This window comes from Heptranchias perlo, chromosome 29 (genome assembly GCF_035084215.1).
Source record: "Heptranchias perlo isolate sHepPer1 chromosome 29, sHepPer1.hap1, whole genome shotgun sequence".
In the NCBI taxonomy this organism is placed as follows: domain Eukaryota; kingdom Metazoa; phylum Chordata; class Chondrichthyes; order Hexanchiformes; family Hexanchidae; genus Heptranchias; species Heptranchias perlo.
The window spans coordinates 25,276,248-25,301,397 of NC_090353.1; the positions used below are offsets into that span (position 1 = coordinate 25,276,248).

At 40.7% G+C, this 25,150-nt stretch overlaps 1 protein-coding gene and 1 pseudogene across 3 annotated transcripts in view; one reads left to right on the forward strand and one right to left on the reverse strand.

The window, feature by feature from the left end:
• LOC137299526 (BTB/POZ domain-containing protein 2) overlaps positions 1-24,122 on the forward strand; it is a 36,396-nt gene extending 12,274 nt beyond the window's left edge. For all 3 annotated transcript variants that reach the window (XM_067968330.1, XM_067968329.1, XM_067968331.1), the window contains 6 exons: positions 13,880-13,985; positions 15,185-15,382; positions 16,936-17,128; positions 18,291-18,378; positions 19,887-20,033; positions 21,712-24,122. In XM_067968330.1, the coding sequence (XP_067824431.1) occupies positions 13,880-13,985; positions 15,185-15,382; positions 16,936-17,128; positions 18,291-18,378; positions 19,887-20,033; positions 21,712-21,873 (894 nt within the window). In that variant the 3' untranslated portion in view covers positions 21,874-24,122. The remainder of the gene's footprint in view (positions 1-13,879; positions 13,986-15,184; positions 15,383-16,935; positions 17,129-18,290; positions 18,379-19,886; positions 20,034-21,711) is intronic.
• On the reverse strand, positions 81-3,886 carry LOC137299745 (transcriptional activator protein Pur-alpha-like; annotated as a pseudogene).
• Positions 24,123-25,150: the final 1,028 nt, after the last annotated feature.

Consider the following 25,150-nt stretch of genomic DNA (forward strand, 5'->3'; position numbering starts at 1 on the left):
GGGAACTACTGAACTGAGGAAATAAACTCATAACAGCATCCTGTTCTTTCTCTCTCTCCACCACCCATAATTATATAACTTCATTTATATTTCATTGTGGAATCTAGTGGCGGCAAAAAAATAAACTTCTGTTAATACACTTGTATGGAATTCACAATATAATATCTTGCATAAATCAATTTAGTTTACTTTCTGTTAATCTGTGTTATGCTGCATGAGATCACATAAGAAATAGGAGCAGGAATAGGTCAATCGGCCCCATTCAACAAGATCATGGCTGATCTGATCCCAACCTCAAATCTAAATTCATGCCCACTTTCCTGCCCGCTCCCCGTAACCCCTAATTCCCTTCACTTCTAGGAAACTGTCCATTTCTGCTTTGAATTTATTCAATGATGTAGCTTCCACAGCTTCCTGGGGCAGTAAATTCCACAGACCTACCACCCTCTGAGTGAAGAAGTTTCCCCTCATCTCAGTTTTGAAGGAGCAGCCCCTTATTCTAAGATTATGCCCCCTAGTTCTAGTTTCACCCAACCTTGGGAACATCCTCACCGCATCCACCCGATCAAGCCCCTTCACAATCTTATATGTTTCAATAAGATCGCCTCTCATTCTTCTGAACTCCCAATGCGTAGAGTCCCAATCTACTCAACCTCTCCTCATATGTCCGCCCCCTCATCCCCGGGATTAACCGAGTGAACCTTCTTTGTACTGCCTCGAGAGCAAGTATGTCTTTTCTTAAGTATGGAGACCAAAATTGTATGCAGTATTCCAGGTGCGGTCTCACCAATACCTTATATAACTGCAGCAATACCTCCCTGTTTTTATATTCTATCCCCCTAGCAATAAACGCCAACATTCCGTTGGCCTTCTTGATCACCTGCTGCACTTTTTGATTTTCTTGCACGAGGACCCCCAGATCCCTTTGTACTGCAGTACTTTCCAGTCTCTTGCCATCAAGAAAATAACTTGCTTTCTGGTTTTTCCTGCAAAAGTGCATAACCTCACATTTTTCAATATTGTATTTCATCTGCCAAATCTCCGCCCACTCACCCAGCCTGTCGATATCCCCCTGCAGGTTTTTTATGTCCTCCTCACTCTCTACTTTCCCTCCCATCTTTGTATCATCTGCAAACTTCGATATGTTGCACTCAGTCCCCTCCTCCAAATCGTTAATATAGATCATAAAGAGTTAGGGACCCAGCACCGACCCCTGCGGAACACCACTGGCCACTGGTTGCCAGTCCGAGAATGAACCATTTATCCCAACTCTCTGCTTCCTGTTAGATAACCAATCCTCCACCCATGCCAGAATATTACCCCCAATCCAGTGATTCTTTATCTTGAGCAATAATCTTTTATGTGGCACCTTGTCGCATGCCTTCTGGAAGTCTAAATACACTACGTCCACTGGTTCCCCTTTATCCACCCTGTACGTTATGTCCTCAAAGAACTCAAGCAAATTTGTCAGACATGACTTCCCCTTCGTAAAGCCATGCTGACTTTGTCCTATTAAATTATGTTTGTCCAAATGTTCTGCTACTGTCTCCTTAATAATAGACTCCAAAATTTTACCCACCACAGATGTTAGGCTAACTGGTCTATAATTTCCAGCCTTCTGTCTACTACCCTTTTTAAATAAGGGTGTTACATTAGCAGTTTTCCATTCTGCCGGGACCTTTGCCGAGTCCAGAGAATTTTGGAAAATTATTACCAAAGCATCCACAATCCCCACTGCCACTTCCCTCAAGACCCTAGGATGTAAGCCATCAGGTCCAGGGGATTTATCCGCCTTGAGTCCCATTAATTTGCAAAGTACCAATTCCTTAGTGATTTTAATCGTATTAAGCTCCTCCCCCCCCCCCCCCCCCCCCCAGAGCCCCCTGTTTGTCCAGTGTTGGGATATTCTTAGTGTCCTCTACCGTAAAGACTGAAACAAAATACTTGTTCAGCATTTTTGCCATCTCCATGTTTCCCACCATTAATTTCCCGGTCTCATCCTCTAAGGGACCTACGTTTGCCTTAGCCACCCTTTTTCTTTTTATATAACGATAGAAACTCTTGCTATCTGTTTTTATATTTTTTGCTAATTTATTTTCATAATCTATCTTCCCTTTCTTAATCAATCCTTTAGTTCCTTTTTGCTGTCTTTTGAAGACTTCCCAATCTTCTATCCTCCCACTAAGTTTGGCTACCATATATGTCCTTGTTTTTAGTCGGATACTATCCTTAATTTCTTTACTTAGCCACGGATGGCTGTCATTTCTTTTACACCCTTTTTTCCTCAGTGGAATATATATTTTTTGAAAGTTGTAAAATAACTCCTTGAATGAACACCACTGCTCATGTACCGTCTTACCCTTTAATCTATTTTCCCAGTCCACTTTAATCAATTCCGCTCTCATACCATCATAGTCTCCTTTATTCAAGCTCAGTACGCTTGTTTGAGAACCAACCTTCTCACCCTCTAATTGGATATGGAATGTAACCATGTTATGGTCACTCATTCCAAGGGGATCCTTAACTAGGACATTATTAATTAATCCTGGCTCATTACACAGGACCAGGTCCAAGGTTGCCTGCCCCCTTGTAGGATCAGTGACATACTGCTCAAGAAATCCATCCCTAATACACTCAATAAACTCTTCCTCAAGGCTGCCCTGCCCAATTTGATTTGTCCAGTTAATATGATAGTTAAAATCCCCCATAATTATAGCTGTTCCCTTATTACATGCCCCAACTATTTCCTGATTAATACTTCTTCCAGCAGAGTTGCAACTATTAGGAGGCCTATATACTACGCCCACTAGCGTTTTTTTCCCCTTATTATTCCTTATCTCTACCCAAACTGTTTCATTATCCTGATCCTTTGTCCCAATATAATTTCTCTATTACAGTGATTCCTTCCTTTATTAGCATAGCCAACCCACCTTCCCTTCCCTCCTGCCTGTCCTTCCTGATTGTTAAATACCCTGGCGTATTTAATTCCCAGTCGTTGTCACCCTGCAGCCATGTTTCTGTAATGGCCACAAGATCATACCCATACGTAGTTATTTGTGCCGTTAACTCGTCCATTTTGTTACGAATGCTACGTGCATTCAGATAAAGAACTTTCAAATATGTTTTGTGACACTTAGTTCCTGCGTTTTCCTTCTTGTCCCGATGTTTGTCCTGGATCTCTTTCATCTCCTCTGCGTACTTGCTGAAGGTGCTGCCGAACTTGGACCAGGCTTTATAGGGGATGGTGATGGAGTTCCTGTTAGAGGGCTTCACCTCACTCACTCGCATGAACACGCCGTACTTGTTGGAGCCCACGTCAAAGAAGAAGCGCTTTCTGTCCACGGTGATGGACGTGCCCTCGGGCAACTCAGACTGGCCGCACGGCTCGTCGTCCAAGCCGTAGTCGTCGATCAGCTTCGCCAGCGCGTCCCTGAACTCGATGAGCCCTTGGGCCGGCAGGGCGATGGTCTGGCCTTGCGTCCCCCCCCCCCAAGCCGGGGCCTCGATTTAAGGTCTGGCGGATGCGCAGGAAGCGACCTCACTTGTTCTCCTTCAGGTCTATGTAGTACTTGCGGTTCTCCCGCACCAGGAACTCGCTCTTCAGCGCACGGCCGGGCTCGTCGGAGCTCAGGCCGGCGTCCGAGTCAGAGAGGCCCAGCTGCGCGTAGTGCTCGATGAAATCCCCGAGGTAGTCGCGGAACTCGACCGCCACCTCCATGGAGAGGGTCAGCTGGCTCTTGTTGCCGCCTGCGCCCACCTCGGCGATCTTGATGAAGCGGCCCTTGGCGTTCTGCTTCACGTCCAGGTAGAAGCGCTTGTTCTGGATGTCCACCCGCTTGGAGGCCAGCTCCTGGGTCTCCTGCTGCTGCTGCTGGAGGTCGGCCATGTTACCTCTAGCAATCTTGTTTATGAAAAATCAGCCATTGCCATATAATGGAAAGGTCAATGCAATGACACGTCTCTCCCACGCATGCTGCCGCAGGCTCCACTCCCAGAATCACAAACCAATTAAAAGAGCATTCCATCCTGATTACAACCTAGACTTCTAGACATTTGAAAGTGGATGTTAAAAATTGGTTGGTGGCAGTCTCAGTGTAGCAATTGTTTAGGCTTTAATGGTATTTTTTTCCATGGAGATGGAGGTACTCTGACTACCATATTGAAGACATTTCCACATCGTTCACCTGAGGAAGGAGGTAGCCTCCGAAAGCTTGTGAATTTAAAATAAAATTGCTGGACTATAACTTGGTGTTGTAAAATTGTTTACAATTACCATATTGAAGACAGCACTGGGGACAGGCAGAAGTTTACATGGTGTCACACTCATTTAGGCAAAGGATTGTTTAATGAACCCTGTAGCACTTTGGGATATGCTGAGATGGACTTTAATGTCAAACTGTTAAAATAAGATGACAAGAAAAGACCATTTAACCAATCACTGTTATAATGCTGTATAACTTCATTATAGCATCCAGCTGCATTTTGAACATCCTTAATATTTTTGACTGTACTATCTGCCTGGTAGATTACAACAACAATAATAGTGTTAAATAGTCTGTTTAATGTAATAAATCTTCCAAGACACTTCACTGAGGCAATAAGTTAGAGAGGGTGACCAAAAATGTAGGTTTTGAGGATCTTTTCTAGATTAGCAACAGATAGCAAGGGGAAAGCATTTAGGGAGCGTGTTCCAGAAAGTAGGTTCACAGTGGCTGAAGGCTCGGTCATCAATCATGAAGTGGGGCAAGGACATACTTGCAGAGGCCAGAATCACAAGACTGAAGCAAATGGACGGGGTGGTTGCCACAGTAGGTGGAAGCAGAAATGGAGGGATTTGTAAATAATTATTCCAAACATTTACCACTCTTGGAGTACAGAAGTTCTTCCTGATATCTTTTCAAAAAAATATGTATTTTTCACTAATTTAAATTTATGTCGTCTTGTCTTACTTTCCTGGTTTAGTTTCAAGGAGTATTCTGGATTTACAAATCTTCATTCCGAGTAACACCCATCATGTTATCTAGTGTTTGAAACCTATTTGACACTTATTTCTTGCATTAATCATCTGCTTTTCCTTACTATAACCCAATTCCTGCCTCCTCTGTTGGCTTCTTTCTCTTTGGTTATTTCCTTACTATCTCTTTACACCCCTCTGTCAGCTGGTCCCTGTGCTCAGCTGTTTCTTCTGTTGAGTCCAATACAGAACCAGGCATGTATCATCTGTTAACCTTTCACATACACAGATCCTGTAGTCTTGAAGTCCACACCTGCCATTCATTTCCTTGATTAGTAATAGTCACAATAATGTTTGAACTCCTCTGCTCTGACCCCTGTATACCGTTTGCCATTGCTATCAGAAGCAATCTAATTGTTCTAATTTCATATTCCGTTTCTTCCATAACTAAGGGCCTGATCTAAATGCATTTACAACATTTTCTCTATCACAAAATGTCCTTTAAACAATTTGAAATATTCTTTACATCACTTAAAGTATCTTTCCAACGGATTAAATAAACTTAAAGTATTTTCTATTTTCATTTGGTGTTTCTGCCCAAAATCAAACCACTGAGATTTGCCTGTCTGAGATTGAATTGCCTCCACTCTTGATCTGCCTACTTAATCAATCCACCCTGCTCCAATCAATATTTAGGGGAAGTTCTCCCTGCCCTGCCCTCCCTATCACACCAACTCCAATATTCTTCCCTCTTCTGAAAGCAATGGCTCATGTTGGAGTGAGGTTCTATTGGTGTTGGTAACTTCCTCGTGGCCATTCTTCAAGTGTAAGCCTAGACAGCGACTGTCAGAAGACTATTCAAGAGTGTTGGGAGGATGGTATCACAGTTGTACCTGACTATCAACATTTGGTAGGGGTCGCTCGATAAATGATCAAGAGAACGCCCTGATAGGTCAGGATATTTCAAGACTAATTATTCTACCGCTATCCTGAACAAGATCAGCTAAATCAGCACAAACCAGCAATTGAATCGGAGATCTTCCCTGCCTGTATCACCAAGATCAGACCAGGCAATGTGCTTAAGCACTAGGTCACCAGCGAGCACCAATGCTTCTCTAACTTTAAGTTTGTCTGTTTATATAATTTTTTTTTGTATGCAATTTGCTTTAATGCATTGAAAAAACTGGTAAGTTCAGTCTCTGTTGTTTATACAACCAGGATTGAATGCTCCTTTTAAAGCTTGTGTCAAGAACATTAAATACTCTTTTTAAAAAAAAAAATTCCTCCTTTAGCAGGTGAGTGGCTAACAGTCTTATACACTTTCAATTTACTTTTAACTGTAAGTTTGACAATTTATGAAATCAACATACAGTATTTGAATGTAATACTGACTGACAAAAATAAGGCTTTTTTCAGTTTAACTACTGTATATTATAACTGCCAGCAAATTTCCACTAGTGAGGTTCATGAGCTGTTGCTGATGGATCAGTCTGTATTTTGTTCCCTAGGTCTTGCTTTTTTTGCAGTTTATTTTGTAAGTAGTAAATGTCTTGACTTCCAGCAAACACCAATTTGAGATTTAAGGTAGGTTTCATAATACTGTTGAATAGGATTTCTTACAAGCATGTAAAAGGATTGTAGAGGTTGTTGAGAACTGTTGCTTGTTTTGGCTCACTCATATTTATTGAGGAACTGCCAAATAATTTGTGTTTTATAAACTAAAGTTAAATTTTGTTTGATTCAAGATAACATCTTTGGCTGTAGGTTGAGTGCGGGGCCCCTCAGTCATTATCATAGAAGTTACAACATGGAAACAGGCCCTTCGGCCCAACATGTCCATGTCGCCCAGTTTATACCACTAAGCTAGTCCCAATTGCCTGCACTTGGCCCATATCCCTCGATACCCATCTTACCCATGTAACTGTCCAAATGCTTTTTAAAAGACAAAATTGTACCCGCCTCTACTACTGCCTCTGGCAGCTCGTTCCAGACACTCACCACCCTTTGAGTGAAAAAATTGCCCCTCTGGACCCTTTTGTATCTCTCCCCTCTCACCTTAAATCTGTGCCCCCTCGTTATAGACTCCCCTACCTTTGGGAAAAGATTTTGACTATCGACCTTATCTATGCCCCTCATTATTTTATAGACTTCTATAAGATCTCCCCTTAACCTCCTACTCTCCAGGGAAAAAAGTCCCAGTCTGTCTAACCTCTCCCTGTAAGTCAAACCATCAAGTCCCGGTAGCATCCTCGTAAATCTTTTCTGCACTCTTTCTAGTTTAATAATATCCTTTCTATAATAGGGTGACCAGAACTGTACACAGTACTCCAAGTGTGGCCTCACCAATGCCCTGTACAACTTCAACAAGACATCCCAACTCCTGCATTCAATGTTCTGACCAATGAAACCAAGCATGCTGAATGCCTTCTTCACCACCCTATCCACCTGTGACTCCACTTTCAAGGAGCTATGAATCTGTACTCCCAGATCTCTTTGTTCTATAACTCTCCCCAACGCCCTACCATTAACGGAGTAGGTCCTGGCCCGATTCGATCTACCAAAATGCAGCACCTCACATTTATCTAAATTAAACTCCATCTGCCATTCATCGGCCCACTGGCCCAATTTATCAAGATCCCGTTGCAATCCTAGATAACCTTCTTCACTGTCCACAATGCCACCAATCTTGGTGTCATCTGCAAACTTACTAACCATGCCTCCTAAATTCTCATCCAAATCATTAATATAAATAACAAATAACAGCGGACCCAGCACCGATCCCTGAGGCACACCGCTGGACACAGGCATCCAGTTTGAAAAACAACCCTCTACAACCACCCTCTGTCTTCTGTCGTCAAGCCAATTTTGTATCCAATTGGCTACCTCACCTTGGATCCCATGAGATTTAACCTTATGTAACAACCTACCTTGCGGTACCTTGTCAAATGCTTTGCTGAAGTCCATGTAGACCACGTCTACTGCACAGCCCTCATCTATCTTCTTGGTTACCCCTTCAAAAAACTCAATCAAATTCATGAGACATGATTTTCCTCTCACAAAACCATGCTGACTGTTCCTAATCAGTCCCTGCCTCTCCAAATGCCTGTAGATCCTGTCCCTCAGAATACCCTCTAACAACTTACCCACTACAGATGTCAGGCTCACTGGTCTGTAGTTCCCAGGCTTTTCCCTGCCGCCCTTCTTAAACAAAGGCACAACATTTGCTACCCTCCAATCTTCAGGCACCTCACCTGTAGCGGTGGATGATTCAAATATCTCTGCTAGGGGACCCGCAATTTCCTCCCTAACCTCCCATAACGTCCTGGGATACATTTCATCAGGTCCCGGAGATTTATCTACCTTGATGCGCGTTAAGACTTCCAGCACCTCCCTCTCTGTAATATGTACACTCCTCAAGACATCACTATTTATTTCCCCAAGTTCCCTAACATCCATGCCTTTCTCAACCGTAAATACCGATGTGAAATATTCATTCAGGATCTCACCCATCTCTTGTGGTTCCGCACATAGATGACCTTGTTGATCCTTAAGAGGCCCTACTCTCTCCCTAGTTACCCTTTTGCCCTTTATGTATTTGTAGAAGCTCTTTGGATTCACCTTTGCCTGATCTGCCAAAGCAATCTCATATCCCCTTTTTGCCCTCCTGATTTCTCTCTTAACTCTACTCCGGCAATCTCTATACTCTTCAAGGGATCCACTTGATCCCAGCTGCCTATGCATGTCATATGCCTCCTTCTTCTTTTTGACTAGTGCCTCAATCTCCCGAGTCATCCAAGGTTCCCTACTTCTACCAGCCTTGCCCTTCACTTTATAAGGAATGTGCTTACCCTGAACCCTGGTTAACACACTTTTGAAAGCCTCCCACTTACCAGACGTCCCTTTGCCTGCCAACAGACTCTCCCAATCAACTTCTGAAAGTTCCTGTCTAATACCATCAAAATTGGCCTTTCCCCAATTTAGAATTTTAACTTTTGGGCCAGACCTATCCTTCTCCATAGCTATCTTGAAACTAATGGAATTATGATCACTGGTCCCAAAGTGATCCCTCACTAACACTTCTGTCACCTGCCCTTCCTTATTTCCCAAGAGGAGGTCAAGTTTTGCCCCCTCTCTAGTCGGGCCATCCACATACTGAATGAGAAATTCCTCCTGAATACACTCAACAAATTTCTCTCCATCCAAGCCCCTAATGCTATGGCTGTCCCAGTCAATGTTGGGAAAGTTAAAGTCCCCTACTATTACCACCCTATTTTTCTTGCAGCTGTCTGTAATCTCCTTACATATTTGCTCCTCAATTTCCCGTTGACTATTTGGGGGTCTGTAGTACAATCCGATCAAAGTGATCTCTCCCTTCTTATTTTTCAGTTCTACCCATATAGACTCAGTGGGCGAACCCTCGGATATATCCCCTCTCACTACTGCCGTGATGTTCTCCCTAATCAAGAACGCAACTCCCCCTCCTCTCTTACCTCCTGCTCTATCTTTCCTATAGCATCTGTACCCTGGAACATTGAAAGTCCCTACTGTGGTTGGACCAGACTCTGTAGCACTGGAAAGAAATGGTTGGGCAGGCTGCTTATACTTCGACGTGAATTTTGTTGAAGTCTGAAAGAATTATGCTAGCAATGATTTGTACTGATACAGGACGTCTACTATAAATTATTACTAGTTAGTTCATTAATGCATTGTAAAGCATCTACTAGGTCTATTGTTTGATTTGAATGGGGCAGCACCATTTTTTCCTGATTGGCATAAAGCGTACTATCACTGCAGAATTTCATGTAGACAGTAACTTTCTAAATAAAAAGCTTTCAAGTTTACTTATCCAAGATCGATTTTGGATACAGAGGTCTATTTCTTCTGTTAACAGTCGCAATTATTCCTTTTCACTTTATTGCCCAGTGCAGATCAGTTACAAAGTAAACTATTAGCTGCTTTAAGCTGACCTTGTTTTAATTTAGATTCCAGACGATCGACATCCATGAGCCAACTTCCAGCTGTTACATTGCTTAACCTGGCTTCCTTATCCCACAGCAGAGTTGCAGACCCAGGAAAAGTAGGCCTACGCTTGGATAAGGAAGTCAGATTTAGCAGCGTAAGTGATTTGAAGGGGGCAGCATGGATGGCAATCTCGCAGAATACAAATTTAAAACAAAGTCAGGGAAACTTCCACTTTTATGCTATTTGCTTTTTGGATCCATATGAGTACCGTAGAAGCCTAAGGAATCAACACATTTAGGTGTAATGACTGGGTTGGGGGAGAACTGTTTGATTTGATTTCTCTGTTCAAGGAAAATTGGACTTTGCACAGTTCATTTTAAACTAATTATTGCACTAAGGATCTGCTACTTCTTAACCATGATATCACTGGACCTCCATTCCAAATATTTTTAAGTAAAATGCTTGTTCAGTTTTTTTTTTGGTTGGTTGGATTTCTGACATTGTGGCAACTCATCACCATAGTAAACTGCTGCAAAATCCACACAGGATTGTCTAATGTGGAATACACAGTCTTCCCATTGGGCCATAAGTACAGAGCATTTAGGTGCAGATTGATGAGATTCAAAGCACAGGGACCTGCAAATATGTGCAAAATGCACAGCTTATTAGCAACAGAGCACTATTAATCTTTCCGGCTGTAATTTGGATCACTTTTCTTGAGGCATTGGCTTTATAGAGTTATCTGTAGCCAAATGGGAACAATTACAGCCCCTAGTGACTGGTCTACCTCTTCAGGTCCCATTAGTGAGCCAGGCTGCTTGGTCAATCATCAACAGTGCCCTGAAGTATTGCATCAGGCATCCAGTTCCCAAATCTGTCACTAAGTGACTCCATTCCAATGTTCTGTTTTGGAGTCAACTTGACCTGAGAGGTTTTACAAGCCAACCTAAGCATGATACTCCTTGTAAGCAGCGTGGTGAGCAGTACAGCTCACCATAAAATGTGTATTGCCACCATTCTACATATCACAGCATTGCAACACACACAGCTCCATCAAATGGTCAATCCACCAGTTGGAGGAGTAGAGCTTCAGCAGAAACTCTGCCCCTCTGCAACCCAATCGTGGATGGGGAATGAACTTCAGATATATAAATGCACATGCATATATCTAGCTTCCAGGTAACACCAGTTGTCATTCTAAGCCTAAGATTCCTTATCACCAAGAAGCAGACATCTGCCTTCAGTGTGGTGGAAGGGCCCACACAAGACAGCTAGTGGTATGTCCGTTTCCTTGATGTTCTAGCTGCCCAAGTCCAATGCTGCATACCAGGCTTACTGTTGCCAACTGCTAAATCCATGTCCTGGTATCTGTTCCAGTGTTACTTGTGAGATGGAAAATTCCAGCTAAAATATGAAACTAGCAGGAGACTTAAACTTACTAGTCAGTGACTAAATTGACTGTTAAATTATGCCACCAGTCCTAATGAATTATCTTGCCAACAATTCTGTCTACTTAATTCAGATTTAAGGAGGAGATGCCTGGGGCAGATTACTCAAATGGACTTTTAAAATAATTAGCTTCATTTGACCGAGTGTGGCACCAAGGAGCCCTAGTAAAATTGAAGTCAATGGGAATTGGGGGAAACTCTCCAGTGGCTGGAGTCATACCAAGCACAAAGGAAGATGGTAGTGGTTGGTGGAGGCCAATCATCTCAGCCCCAGGGCATTGCTGCAGGAGTTCCTCAGGGCAGTGTCATAGGCCCAACCATCTTCAGCTGCTTCATCAATGACCTTCCCTCCATCATAAAGTCAGAAATGGGGATGTTCGCTGATGATTGCAGTCTTCAGTTCCATTCGCAACCCCTCAAATAATGAAGCAGTCCAAGCCCACATGCAGCAAGACCTGGTCAACATCCAGGCTTGGGCTGACAAGTGGCAAGTAACATGCGTGCCAGGCAATGACCATCTCCAACAAGAGAGAGTCTAACCACCTCCCCTTGACATTCAACGGCATTACCATCGCCAAATCCCCCACCATCAACATCCTGGGGGTCACCATTGACCAGAAACTTAACTGGACCAGCCGTATAAATACTGTGGCTACAAGAGCAGGTCAGAGGCTGGGTATTCTGCGGCGAGTGACTCACCTCCTGACTCACCATCTACAAGGTGCAAGTCAGGAGTGTGATGGAATACTCTCCACTTGCTTGGATGAGTGCATCTCCAACAACACTCAAGAAGCTCGACACCATCCAGGACAAAGCAGCCAGCTTGATTGGCACCCCATCTACCATCCTAAACATTCACTCCCTTCACCGGCGCACAGTGGCTGCAGTGTGTACCATCCACAGGATGCACTGCAGCAACTCGCCAAGGCTTCTTCGACAGCACCTCCCAAACCCACGACCTCTACCACCTAGAAGGACAAGAGCAGCAGGCACATGGGAACAACACCACCTGCATGTTCCCCTCCAAGTCACACACCATCCCGACTTGGAACTATGTCGCTGTTCCTTCATTGTCGCTGGGTCAAAATCCTGGGACTCCCTAACGGCGCTGTGGGAGAACCGTCCCCACACGGACTGCAGCGGTTCAAGAAGGCGGCTCACCACCACCTTCTCAAGGGCAATTAGGGATGGGCAATAAATCCCTGCCTCACCAGCGACACCTACATCCCATAAACGAATTTTTAAAAAAAAACCTAAAGTATTCGTCTTGATTATGTTGGCTAAAACTCAAGGTATTCAACTTGCACTTCAATGTAAAGCCATCAGATCATTGATCAACAGGAAGAGGAGTCCCACTCCAAAATAATTTTACCCCTGGCTTGTGATGAGTTAGCAGCAGTGGGAATGTTACAATCAGCTCCTGGTCCAGGGCTAAGGAAGGGGGAAAATGTCAATCTAGGGTCCCACTCCTGATCAACTTCTTGTGTTGGACACTGAGGATGGGGATGGGCTTTACTGTCATGCATCTAAGATTAAATAGCCTGCCTACACTTGCTGTCCAGACTAATGAGAAAATGGCCAACTTGGATAAGATATTGGAGGGCTGCCAGCGCCAAAGAAATCGTATTGTGGTGCAACTTGCCATCTTCTGAGAAGAAAATCTGGCTTGTGGGGTGGGGGCTTGTTATCTACCTTCTTTGCTATTTCTCTTTTTCTTCCTTCCCACCCTCCCGAAAAAAAACGTTGCTATTGGAGTGGTGTCTGTAAAAAGCATGCAAATGAAAACTTTTGCACACTAAATACAGAATAGCGGAGTTGGAAGTGTGAAGTCACAAGCTGTGACCTATTTATGGCTTTAGATGAGGCCCTAAGAGACATTTTAAAAATCTTTTTCCTGTACTCCTGGTCAGTGGAAGTGTCATGGTAGGCAGTGATAAGGTGAACTGATGCTGATGTGTACCATTTGGTAAAGCTAGAAGTGACATGAGCATTTATTTTACAGCCTTATAGAGGAATGCCACAGCATCTATATTAATACAAGCCTTTACTCTTTTAATGTTTATTTGCATCCAGCCAATTTACCACAAGTGCAACAGGCATAGCAAATTCAATGGGGAAGCTTTTTAATGAAGGAAATCAGCTTATTCTGGAACGCCCTATAATGAGAGCAATAAGTTTCACTGGCCTTAATTTAGCCCAGTTTATTTCTACTACAAGACTATTTCGACTGTAACTTGAAAGCACGTAGAATTGAATGACTTGTAAAAAAAATTTAATGAGACTATTTACCATTTGAATTGAAATTCTATTTGAAATTTTTCACTACATTCCAGCAAGTGTGGCTTTAAACTTAGTATGCCTTCCAACTCTAGTAAAAGGCCTTAAATAAGATGGCAAATTTTGCTGAGTATAAAATGTTTTTGTCACCTTTTTTAAACTGTTTATTCGTAGGAGGAAACTGTATGCTTGACTGTAAATGGTGCAAGACTAATACACCTGTTTGTTTGTTCCTCAGGCAAGACTCTTTGATGAGCCACAGCTTGCCAGTTTATGCCTGGAAAATATTGATAAAAATACTTCAGATGCAATCAATGCAGAAGGTTTTACGGATATTGATTTAGGTAAGTGTATGACGTATCCGATTGAAAGGAAAAGGATGTTAGATTTTAAACCTATTTTAACAAAAACCTGAGTTACGTTTTCTGCGAGTAATGAAGGATGACATTGCTGGGATGTGATAGGAAATGGAAAGAGTTGACTTTATGTTTTGGATTTTCTATACTTGTTATTTCTAGTTTTAATTCAAAATATATTTTATGTAAGCATGTGCCACAAAAATTGTAATGTTTGTATAAAAAATAAAATAAATTCAGCCTTAGCTGGATTGAAAACATTAGTTTCCAAAAAGCTTAAGGTAACTATTAAATTTCAGAGATTCTGGCTCAAACAGTTCGACTGAAAATGCAGGGTAATGTAGACTAGAATGCAGCTTCCCAAGGCAATAAAACATCATAGGATTGAGATGACATCCTAAGTCATGAAAATTAAACTTGTGCAGTTTTATCAATGTCTTCTCAACCACAAGCTGTGCTGCTACATTTAGAATTTGCTCCAGATTTGCTTTTTTAACTTCTTCATATTGATTGAAATGTAAAATGATTGGTATTGCATCAATCCCAGGGCCAGTTACAAAGTACAAACAAATTTTAATACAAAGGTACACTCCTTTTTAAAATCAGTTATCCAGCACTTGAATTTAATATTTTCACAGCTAGCACATTTTTGTGAGTAGCTGTAGCTATCATCAGCAAGTTAGTTTATCTGGTGCAATTAAATTGGACACTTTTTCAATGCTAAGGTAAAGTGCTGGGCCTGTGTAAAACTTAAATTTTGTGTGTTTTGGATTCCTGCACACACTGCTTGTGGATTTTGCCAGTCATACACATTCTGCTAGTCTTCTATTGCAGTATCATCTCTTTGCTCTGGTTTACTTTGGATGGCTAGAGAGGATGGCAGTCTTCCAGTTGAGTTTTCAGAGATTTGTCATGGTGCTATAACTCTTGCCGTTGGCACTCAAACAGTTGTCTAACCTGTGGCATTCTTATAAAAGCTTCTGATCTTAGACACTGGTTTCTGGACGTGTGGTGACTTGTGCTACAGTTACTTTATATATTGGCATTCAGGCGTTAATGTGCAACACGCTCGGTTCAGTTAGCTGAGAGGGTTTTTGGACCTTTTTTGGGAAGTGTATTTGTTACTAAAAATATTTTTCATCTTGAAACCTCCAAATTGTTGGCTTTAATGTCAGTCTCTGTTACAGATACACTAATGGCGGTGCTAGAACGAGATACTCTTGGGATTCGGGAAATTCGGTTATTTAATGCAGTGGTTCGCTGGGCGGAAGCAGAATGTCAACGACAGCAGCTTCAACTAACTCCTGAAAACAAGCGTAAAGTGTTAGGGAAAGCATTGTCACTCATTCGGTTTCCACTAATGACCATCGAGGAGTTTGCAGCAGGTGATTCTGAATATGGCGTATGTTATGACTTTTAAAAACTTAAAAGCATTATATGAATTTTGAAAGATTTTATATGATGCATTATTATAACTTGCATTTCCTGCTGAAATGAATAGGACTTGAGAACAATCAGTAAAACTTTTGTAGTATATTTTGATTTAAACTAATGGAATTCAGAGGTCCATAGTGACAGGCTTTGACTGGACAATGAGTCGGAGTGTAAATTGTAAAATTGGATATATTCAGATAATGTAAAACTATTGAAAGAACGGATGCTAATGTGTCACTTTTTTCTTACAAACTTATTGGGCCAAAGTAATATAGAACTTGTCACAATATGCAGTGTGTTAGTTTATCTCTATTCACAACCTTTTGTATAAGTTCTACTCTTATCCTGATGTCTGTCTCCAAAAACCAATTGCTCCATCCACCCAGTCCTTTTTATATGGTCGAAGCTTGTGTAGCACATCTGACCAATATGAAACCCCTAAAAACAAACTTGAAATATAGCTCAGGGTACTCAACCACATTTGTACTGAAGTGCAGCTAAATTGATCCTGTAGTGTTGTGCTGAGTGCAACTGCTAGGGTTGGCCACTGCTCAAACTCTGTTATCTCAGTTGGGTGATTTTTGTTATTAACTTGCACAAAAACAACGTGTCTTCTGTCAACCAATTATAGAGCAATATAGACTGCTTGTGAAATCAGAGGCTTGGAGTGTCCTATTCTGAGTAAATGGGTTTGCATGAGCGCAAGTAGATCCAAAGGAGAGAAAAAATATTGTATGGCACGGGTTCATCGCTGTAGTTAATTACCTCCATGCAAGTTCCTGATTTCTGCTGTTCCTTAAGAGGTGTTCAGTGAAAGTGTCTTGAAAGGAGGGAAATTCACATAGTGAGTTGCTTTAGGTCACTGGTCCCATCAGTTGGAGAGACCTGAAGGGGGTAGAAAAATGATTTTTTTTTTGTTAACAGTGAGGCGAAGAACAAAAATTAAGCTTTATTGTAATTGCGCATAAATTGAAAGGCTGCTTGCTATTGTCATCACTTCAGTTAATGACCAGCAGCGTTCCTGGCGTCGTTCAAAGCAGGTTTCTGATTAACTGCAGCTTGGCATTTCTAAAAATTGCCTGTCCCAATGCAGTACCACTTTTTTCAATTTTCTCTTCTGCTTTCTTCAGGATGCTGACTCATGTTCGTGTGTGGTTCCATAATGCCAGCTTGCTTTAATACCTTGCTAAAGTACCCATTCTTGTGCAAATATAGACACAGTACAAACCAGCTTTTTGACTGAGGAATATCGCAGTGGGGCCTGATCCAGTCCTCGCATGATATTCACATGTTCGGGATCAGTGAATAGCAATCAAGTTTTTTTTTCTTCCCCTCAGCCCAGTGTTGCTGAAGCCAATTGTCAGTCCCCTATTACCACCATGGCTGAGATTAGCTTTTTAGTCTGTGTGGGTCAGTACCAAATAGGAAACCTGTTCTGCTGTTGACTCATTTCTAAAATTGTGTTGAACAATATCAAGTAATAACATTTTTTTTCCCCACACAGGACCTGCACAGTCAGGAATTCTAACGGACCGAGAAGTTGTTAGTCTCTTCCTACATTTTACAGTCAACCCGAAGCCTCGAGTAGAGTTCATAGACAGACCCCGCTGTTGTCTAAGAGGCAAAGAGTGCAGCATCAATCGTTTCCAACAGGTGGAAAGCCGCTGGGGTTACAGTGGTACAAGTGACCGGATAAGGTAGTGTTTCTGTACTGATGTGCTCCTCTAAGGGTTCAGTGGGTAACTGCAAGCTGTGGTGTGATACTGAGAATTATGGACCAACACCTGCTGATGGATATGGTTCTATGGTACAAGCAGACCAGTGGCCATTCTTCATCTGTGAGTGCAGACAGCATTAGCAGCCTATTTGAACTTGGTAGGGGGTGGGGGGGATGAAAGGGGTAACATAACCAATCTTCTAGCGGGGCATCAATGAGTAGCAATCGGGAGCAAGAATCCTGGATGATTAACTAGTCCAGAGCACACAAAGGCCAATTCTGGTGCACCAAACACTACCCCAGCTTAGATGACTAGGGCTATAGGGAAAGAGCAGGAAAGTGGGATTAATTGGATAGTTCTTCCAAAGAGCCGGCACAGACACGATGGGTCAAATGGCCTCCTTCTGTGCTGTATGATTCAAGTGCAATTGTATAAATTCTGTTTGTAAATCCTTACCCTGTTGAAACTAGGGTATCCAAACTTTTTGTCTTCATAGGCCACTCAGTTTCCTCAGTTGGAGGAACCCCACAAGCCATACATAGACAACTGCAGTACAAAACACTGATTTCAAGGAGTATTTTGAGGACAATACTGCTTTTGTCACTTACTAAACAAGTATCTCATGTTGGCCAAGTTAAATATTCATTTTTATATTAGAAGTCTCTTCTCACACTTTTGAAGATTGGAATGGTCTGCTATCTCGTTGGGGATTTAGGTCCCAAATCCACCAATTAGAGAGTTGCCCTTTCCACCAAAAAGGTAACAGCATTTTCTAATCTAGTAGACCTACAATGTTTGAAAAGAGAAACTGAGCAGCTGAAGAGTAGTTTAAGCAAGCTGTATTGCCAATGTGAAATGCAGCATCAGGGAACAGATAACCAGAATGTACTGTGTGCTGCAATTAGGACACTTTAGCATTAAAGTAAATTATACATGGAACAGACTCTAATCATTGCAGTTAATGTAAGATGTATAGTGTAGGGCAGAAATTCAGTGCCACTAAGGATGCCTCAGCAGATCCTTGATCTGAATAGAATTTGAGTTTTAAATGGGAATTGACTGGTCAATTTTGCTCTGATTGGGAGAGTGAGAGGTGTATTTGAACTATTCTAATGTATCTTATACACTTTTAATTTCACAGGTTCACTGTGAATAGGAGGATATTTGTGGTTGGGTTTGGCTTGTATGGATCAATACATGGACCCACAGACTATCAAGTAAATATACAGGTAATCTGGGCTATGTAATTATCGTGTATGCTAACAACTCGTTTAAAGTGCAAGCAGATTTTGTGAGCAATTGGCAATGAAGATAAATTGTTACTAGAAGAGTTTAGAGACAAATGAAGTGAGGGAGAATTTGAGTGTAAGAGAGTAAATAGAATTAAGCTGTAAGGGGCAACCAATTGCATTTTTTTGACTAACTTAAAACATATTTTCAGAAAATGGGAACTGTTGCTCTTTTAGTATGTTTAAAATCATTTTCTGTAAATCTCTAAAATGAATAATATAAAGTAGAACTAAAGAATTTTTCTAGATCACCAAATTATCCTCGAGAGAATGTAAAATAACTACTCTGAAAATTCAAGACAATTTCGTTTTGAAAAAAGACCATTTTTTGGGAGATGTACAAAATGTTTTTGTTTAAATTGCCTTCAGATGAGGGCAGCACTGGCAAAGCTGCAATTATTGCCTATTTGAAGGTAGCGATGGGCTTTCTCCTTGAAATGCTACAGTCCTTGTGGTGATGATGCCCAGACAATGGCATTAGGTAGGGATTTCCTGGATTTTGACCGAGCGACGAACAGCAGTATGTGTCCAGGTCAGGATGGTGTGTGACTGAGGGGAACTTGGAGGTGATGGTTTTCCCGTGATGTTGCAGTTCTTGTCCATCTTGGTAATAGAGTTTGTGGACTGGGAGACACTGTCAAAGTAAGCTTTGCAAGTTGCTGCAGTATGCAGTAGAAGTATTCTACTTCTTTTACTAAGATTAGTGAAAATTCGGCATGAGTACAAAGCTATACTTAACACCAACTTTTTCCACTAACATTAAGAAAGAAAAAAACTTTACCCTATGATCTCTTGTAGCATCAGGTTGGTTTGCTTTGATATTCAGAAACCCATTCTGGGAGTTAGAGCTATATGAAGATGTTAAACTGGGGTGGTAACAGTCACCAGCTACAGGCATCATACAAAAAAATGATGTAATGAGATGGGATTTAAACTCAATACAAACTATTATAACTGACCACTGATGTAGAATTAGGCACTTACTTTAAAGCAGTTGTTTTTTGATGGGGGGGGGGGGGGAAGAGAGCAAAAAAAAGGACTGTTAAACATGGAAAAAAAATGTTTTGCTTATTCAATGCATCAACTTTAATTAGTTTGGATGCCTCTGTAATTGATCTCATACTCACTGTTTTTGTTTCAGGGTTTCATCCTTCTGTATCTTTCTCCTCCTCTTCAGAACAACTAGGTTTTTGGACTTTCTAATGTCAAATGCTGGTGAAGTGCTGAATGCACAAAGTGTTGCCTGTTACTCCCTTGCAATTAGCGTTCTAGGCTTGTGCTGCTTTTAGTTCAATTTGCATCTGACTATAAAGGATGTAAATCTTGTACACTCAGCCTGTGTTCATACAGTAATAGCTTTATTCAAATTTATTTGTAAAATTACAGATGCTCTTTTCTGATGGCAATGGTTTACTTGTTGTAATGTGTTGCATTTAATTTTTCTTTAGATTATTCACACTGACAGTAATACAATTTTGGGACAGAATGACACTGGTTTTAGCTGTGATGGATCATCCAACACTTTCAGGGTTATGTTCAAGGAACCAGTGGAGATTTTGCCCAATGTTAACTATACTGCATGTGCTACATTGAAGGTATGTCAATAGACTTGTTAAAAATGTTTTATCGTTTACAAGTTAAATGGTGGAAATTTTATCTCTTTACTCCAGTGCATACTCAGGATTTTAAACAGAACCTTGCACACAAATTTGATCAACAGTTACAGCAACAAAGTGACTTTATTTTTTCATCTGGAAAATGTTCCCCTGAGCACATTCCTATTGGCTGTTGCTGTACTCTGTTTTTCCAATGCTGTGATATTTAGAAACCATTTCTCCCTCCCAACTTCAGACCAGGCTCCAACTGCGGACCTTTTAGAGGGGAGATTTTCCTGGGTCTGCATCCAGAAACACTTGATGACCTGGGTGCAGCGAATATGGAAAAATCGAATGGGTTCCTTAACAGGTGTGCACTCTGCTCGGCACATTTTCCAATATTTGTGTGCCCAGGTGATCCAGTGCACCTGGGTATAGTCCTAGGAAGATCTCCCCTTGGAGCTCTCTCTTGCCTATTTTGCTTGTCTCCTTTTTTTAAAAATCAGCTACAGAAGCAGGGACTGAAGTCAGAAGGGGATCTACTTTTCAAAGATCACAGTACTGGAGGGTCAGAAAACTTTGAGAATCCGATTGGAAGAATTCTATTCCAACTGTTTTTATTTACTTCTGCACATACTTTTATTATACTTGAGTCCCTGAAAGATTATTGAACCAGTATAAAGACCACAAAAAGCTTTAAGTAAAATAATGTATCAGAAACTGTGTTTCTCTGGAAGAATTGTGATTGTTAGTACTAACAGCCATAGAAATTAATAAACCACATAAAATAGAGTATTTCAAGTGGCTTGAACTATTAATTCTTGGGAATCAACAGTAGATTATCACTTACAAAATTTGGAATAAAGTAATTGAATATCAACACATCATGGTCTGATATTTCCACCGTGATAATAGCTATTGCCAATAACAAAAAGTGGAAATGAGGGCAAAACGTGTCCCATGAACATCACAGTTTACATATGTAAACTTTTTTTTAATAAAGAATTATCTGGCTGTAATTTAATTTTGGCAAGGTCACGCCACTTATAAGAACAAAATGGTTCACTGTCTTCTGAACATTCTCCGAGATTAATGTCTTTAAATCATTCCCAAATATGTGTCATCAATTACTCCCTATCCTTCACTATTCTCCCCCTCTTTTCTGTTTTGTTTTTAAAAAGTAAACTTAAATTTCCCTTTTCCTACACCTCCTCAGATAATGTGTCTAGGTGACTGCTCCACACCTCCTAGAAGTTGTACTTTCTAACAGTAACCAGCAGTAAAAGAGCATCTCATGGTCCCTCTCCCTTCCTCTTCAAGTGGGAAAGTGTCAACCTCTCTTATATGTTCTCACCCTGCTCTTCCCCTGCCTCTCCCAAGCCACCCCACAGAAAACACCCATACAGTAAATTCATTGAGCAGATGTGGGTCAACCATACTATACTATGAATCAATCTTTGCAGTTATGTGGTAGCACAGCCTGCTGTGTCTCCAGCCTTTCTTGAATACCATTTTACAGTTTTCAAAAGCTCCTTTTCATTGAGTAATTTTCAAAGCCAAAGTAAAGATAACAGATCACTTCTACAGCACTACAGTTTTAATTGTATGATTTTTTTAGTTTCCATGATCCTTAAAGATTTTTTTTACAATGATTCTTTATATGTATGTACATATATAGGGGCCAGATTCACATTATGGAACAAAAGGACTTCGTAAAGTCATCCACGAATCTCCCACAACGGGCACAAAAACGGTCTTCACTTTCTGTTATGCTGCTGGAAATAATAATGGAACATCAGTAGAGGATGGACAGGTCCCGGAGATTATCTTTTATACGTAGTCAAGCTCAGTGGGACCTCAAGAGACCTTGGCTGGGTCTATCAAATACAAACTGGTTGTATGCTACTGTATATTTGAAATGAAGAGCAATGTGCCTACTGCTAGGCACAGGTTTTGAATATTGTGCTTTATTTTTAAATGTTAATGGCTGACAGTGTAAAAAAAAAGCTTTTTTTCCCCTCAGCTCTGTATTGTCGCAGAATGTGGGAGTATTGATATTGTGGTGCCAATTCTAAGCAAACATTTTGCTTATTGATGTGTGAAAAGCACTTATGTAACCAGGGCTGTAGCAAAGCTGAGTATTCAAGCCTTGAAGTTTCAGTTTAAGCAGCCAAAGTATTATTACAATGAAGAAATATCTTGCTGGTGGTCAAGGCCAAAGACATTAAACTGCCGAAGAGGAGGGCTTCAAATAAGCATATAACACATTGTTCTGTAAAAACCTTGGATTGGACCAGCAAAGAACAGTATCTATCCAGATTTTAAAACGAGAATGTGTTAACTTGTAATGCTTGATGAAGTGAATTAGTAAATAAATGTGAGCATGTTTATCAGCACCAAAATGTAACTAGAAAGCTGCAATGTGTACAACCCATTTTCAGCTAACCAGCTGCTGTTCTCCTTAACATTTGTAAATGGTGTACCCCTAACATTTCACTAGGAAATCAGTTCAGACTATTACCATAATTACATGTGTTTTGCCAGCTATATATGGGTCCAATTTCTAGGAAAGTTACCTGATTAACAGTATTTTGTAATAACCTAATCAGTGGTGTATCCTGATACTGGTGTATTTTACAATTTTTAAAAAAAATACACACATTATGTTTAGTAAGATACCACTGCAAAATCTGCACACTTTTCCAAGTTAAAGATGATTTTGTATTCAGTTTAAGGGACTGTCACTCTTACTGGAGTACTATGTAAATATACGTTTCCACCCACTCAGCATTTAACTTCTACCCTGCTATACTGACAACTGCAGAGTGGAGCACTTTGAATTTCAGTGAAGATACTGCTGAGTTGCCTATTAGACTTGGAGTGGATTTGGCCAGACCTGCAGTCCTTGTTCTGCATTATCTGGTTCAGATAGAACTGGAACTCAATCAGAATAGTGCCAGATCCATGGACATCAGTATAAAAGGGACAGTATGAAGTAGAAAGTGTCCTCTGATCGGAAGGGATAGCAGCATAAAAGATGCACAGATTCAGGAAAGTCAGAAGAATCTTTCTAGGGGACTGTGTTGCATTCTAGGACGACGTAACCCAAACTGAGTAAAGTAAAATGAAAGTAAACAGTTTGAAACAAAGATCCCATTCAACGAAAGCTGCATCTTTGCATTCCCTTGTGCTAGTTTGTTTCGAGCTTTTTTTTCCCAGAAATCCTGTACTGCTGTCCTCCTGGCCACCACTTTGATTTTATGCACAAAAGATCTTGTAATAATTTACTAATTGACTTCATCTCTCTTCCTTTTTCCCCCCTCTTTTTTTAAAAAAAAAACCCTAAAAGATGTGTCCGAGCCCACTAAGCCTAGGGTGGTTTGTAAAAGTCTGGTATTGTAGAAAAATATATCTAATTGATCTAAACTCCTATATTGTGAAAATTGTAGATGAAAGGTTTAACCTAGGTACCGCATTGGTTTCAGCTTATCACTAGGGCAGCATTTATTTTAAAGGACATAGATACCAGTTTCACACACACTGGAAAAGAATTATAGAAATTTCAGCACTGAAAGAAGCTCTTTGGCCCATTTGCCTGTACCAGTGCTAGTGCCACACTGGACTTATCTTCTCTGATCCTATATCGCTGGGGTTTCCCTGTTCCCTGTAAACCAATTGTGCACACAACTGGAATTGAACCACGGACCTGACTCCGTTTAGCAGCAAACAAACCCAAACGTTTGTACCCAATGAGCCATCCGTGGAAGATGGTCTTTTTTTTCCCTTCTGTGTCTTGCGGTCAAAACTGTGTACAATAATGCAGTAAAATATTTTTAAATGTACGCTAAAAATTTAGCCTCTGTTTTTGTGCTAGCGCTGATTGAGGTAATACACACTAATGAAACCTCAAGGATGCTCCCTATCGTATTGTATTCAGACTAACAATAGAATAATTTGCATGTTGATTTTTGATTCTTTTGTTTTAATTGCATTAGTGCTCTCCAAGAGCATAACTGTTATGCACATGTTGCCCTGCAGATACCATTGATCTTAATGAAATTAGATGTAGAAAAGTCCTTTTGTAACAAACGGCATTGTAGTTGCGTTTTTATTATCAATACATAGTTGCACATGCAAGGCTAGAAAACACAAAGGTGCTAATTGACCAACCATCTTGGTATAAGACTCGTAGTTGTGGTCATTTTGAAATTCAAAACTTGCCTTGTAAATAAGATTTAGCAGTATTTTATTTTATCTTGCATATATCAGGAAAACCAGTTTGGTGCCTAAGCCCTGTGTGTGAATTTTGGTTTTCCCACATTCACAAAATTACCAGATTTAATCCCAATGAGAAGATGAGGAATTGCTTCCATTGTACAAAGACATTTTTTCCACTACTTGGCCCCTAATAATCTTCAAGTGCTACACCGTTTGTAATCCTCCCACCCAGTTTCTCTTTTACAACTGCAAATGTACCATTGGGAAGTAGAATTCAGGGACTTGCCAAAATGCCGATTAATTGTCAGTACTGTGAAATAGCTAACAAACCAGTTTACTTTTTTTATTTGGTGCAGAAATCCAATTGCAGTCATTGTTTAAGCACAATCAGTAAGATTTTTTTTCTTGGATTTGTTTGCCTTTAAATTAAGGTTAATCTTCTGATTGGTTGATATTTGAACTGCAGTATGCTGTGGTATATACTGTGATCTAACATACACTTTAGTGCTATTTTAAATAATGCCGTCGCTGCAGTTTTTTTTAACGTTTTACTTTAAAATTGTTTGAACCTGAGAAAATGTTGATACTTTATGTTTTTGAAGCAATTTAAATTGCAGCAATAAATTGCCCTAAATTACCTTAAGTAATAATATCTTTAATATATGGAAAACTACAGTGAAAATGGATTAAATACCTGGCTTAGTTAAAGAAAGGAATGATGTTAAAAATGGTAAAATGTGGCTAGAGTAATTTTTTCCTAATTGTTAAACAGTCTTCTAATCTTTTCATTATCTGAGCCAACCTTTAAAGACAGTGGATCCATTTAAAACTGACTTGACAGAAGAATCAGCTGAATTCAAAATAAGAGTCAAACATGCAGTCCAAATGACGCGAGGACA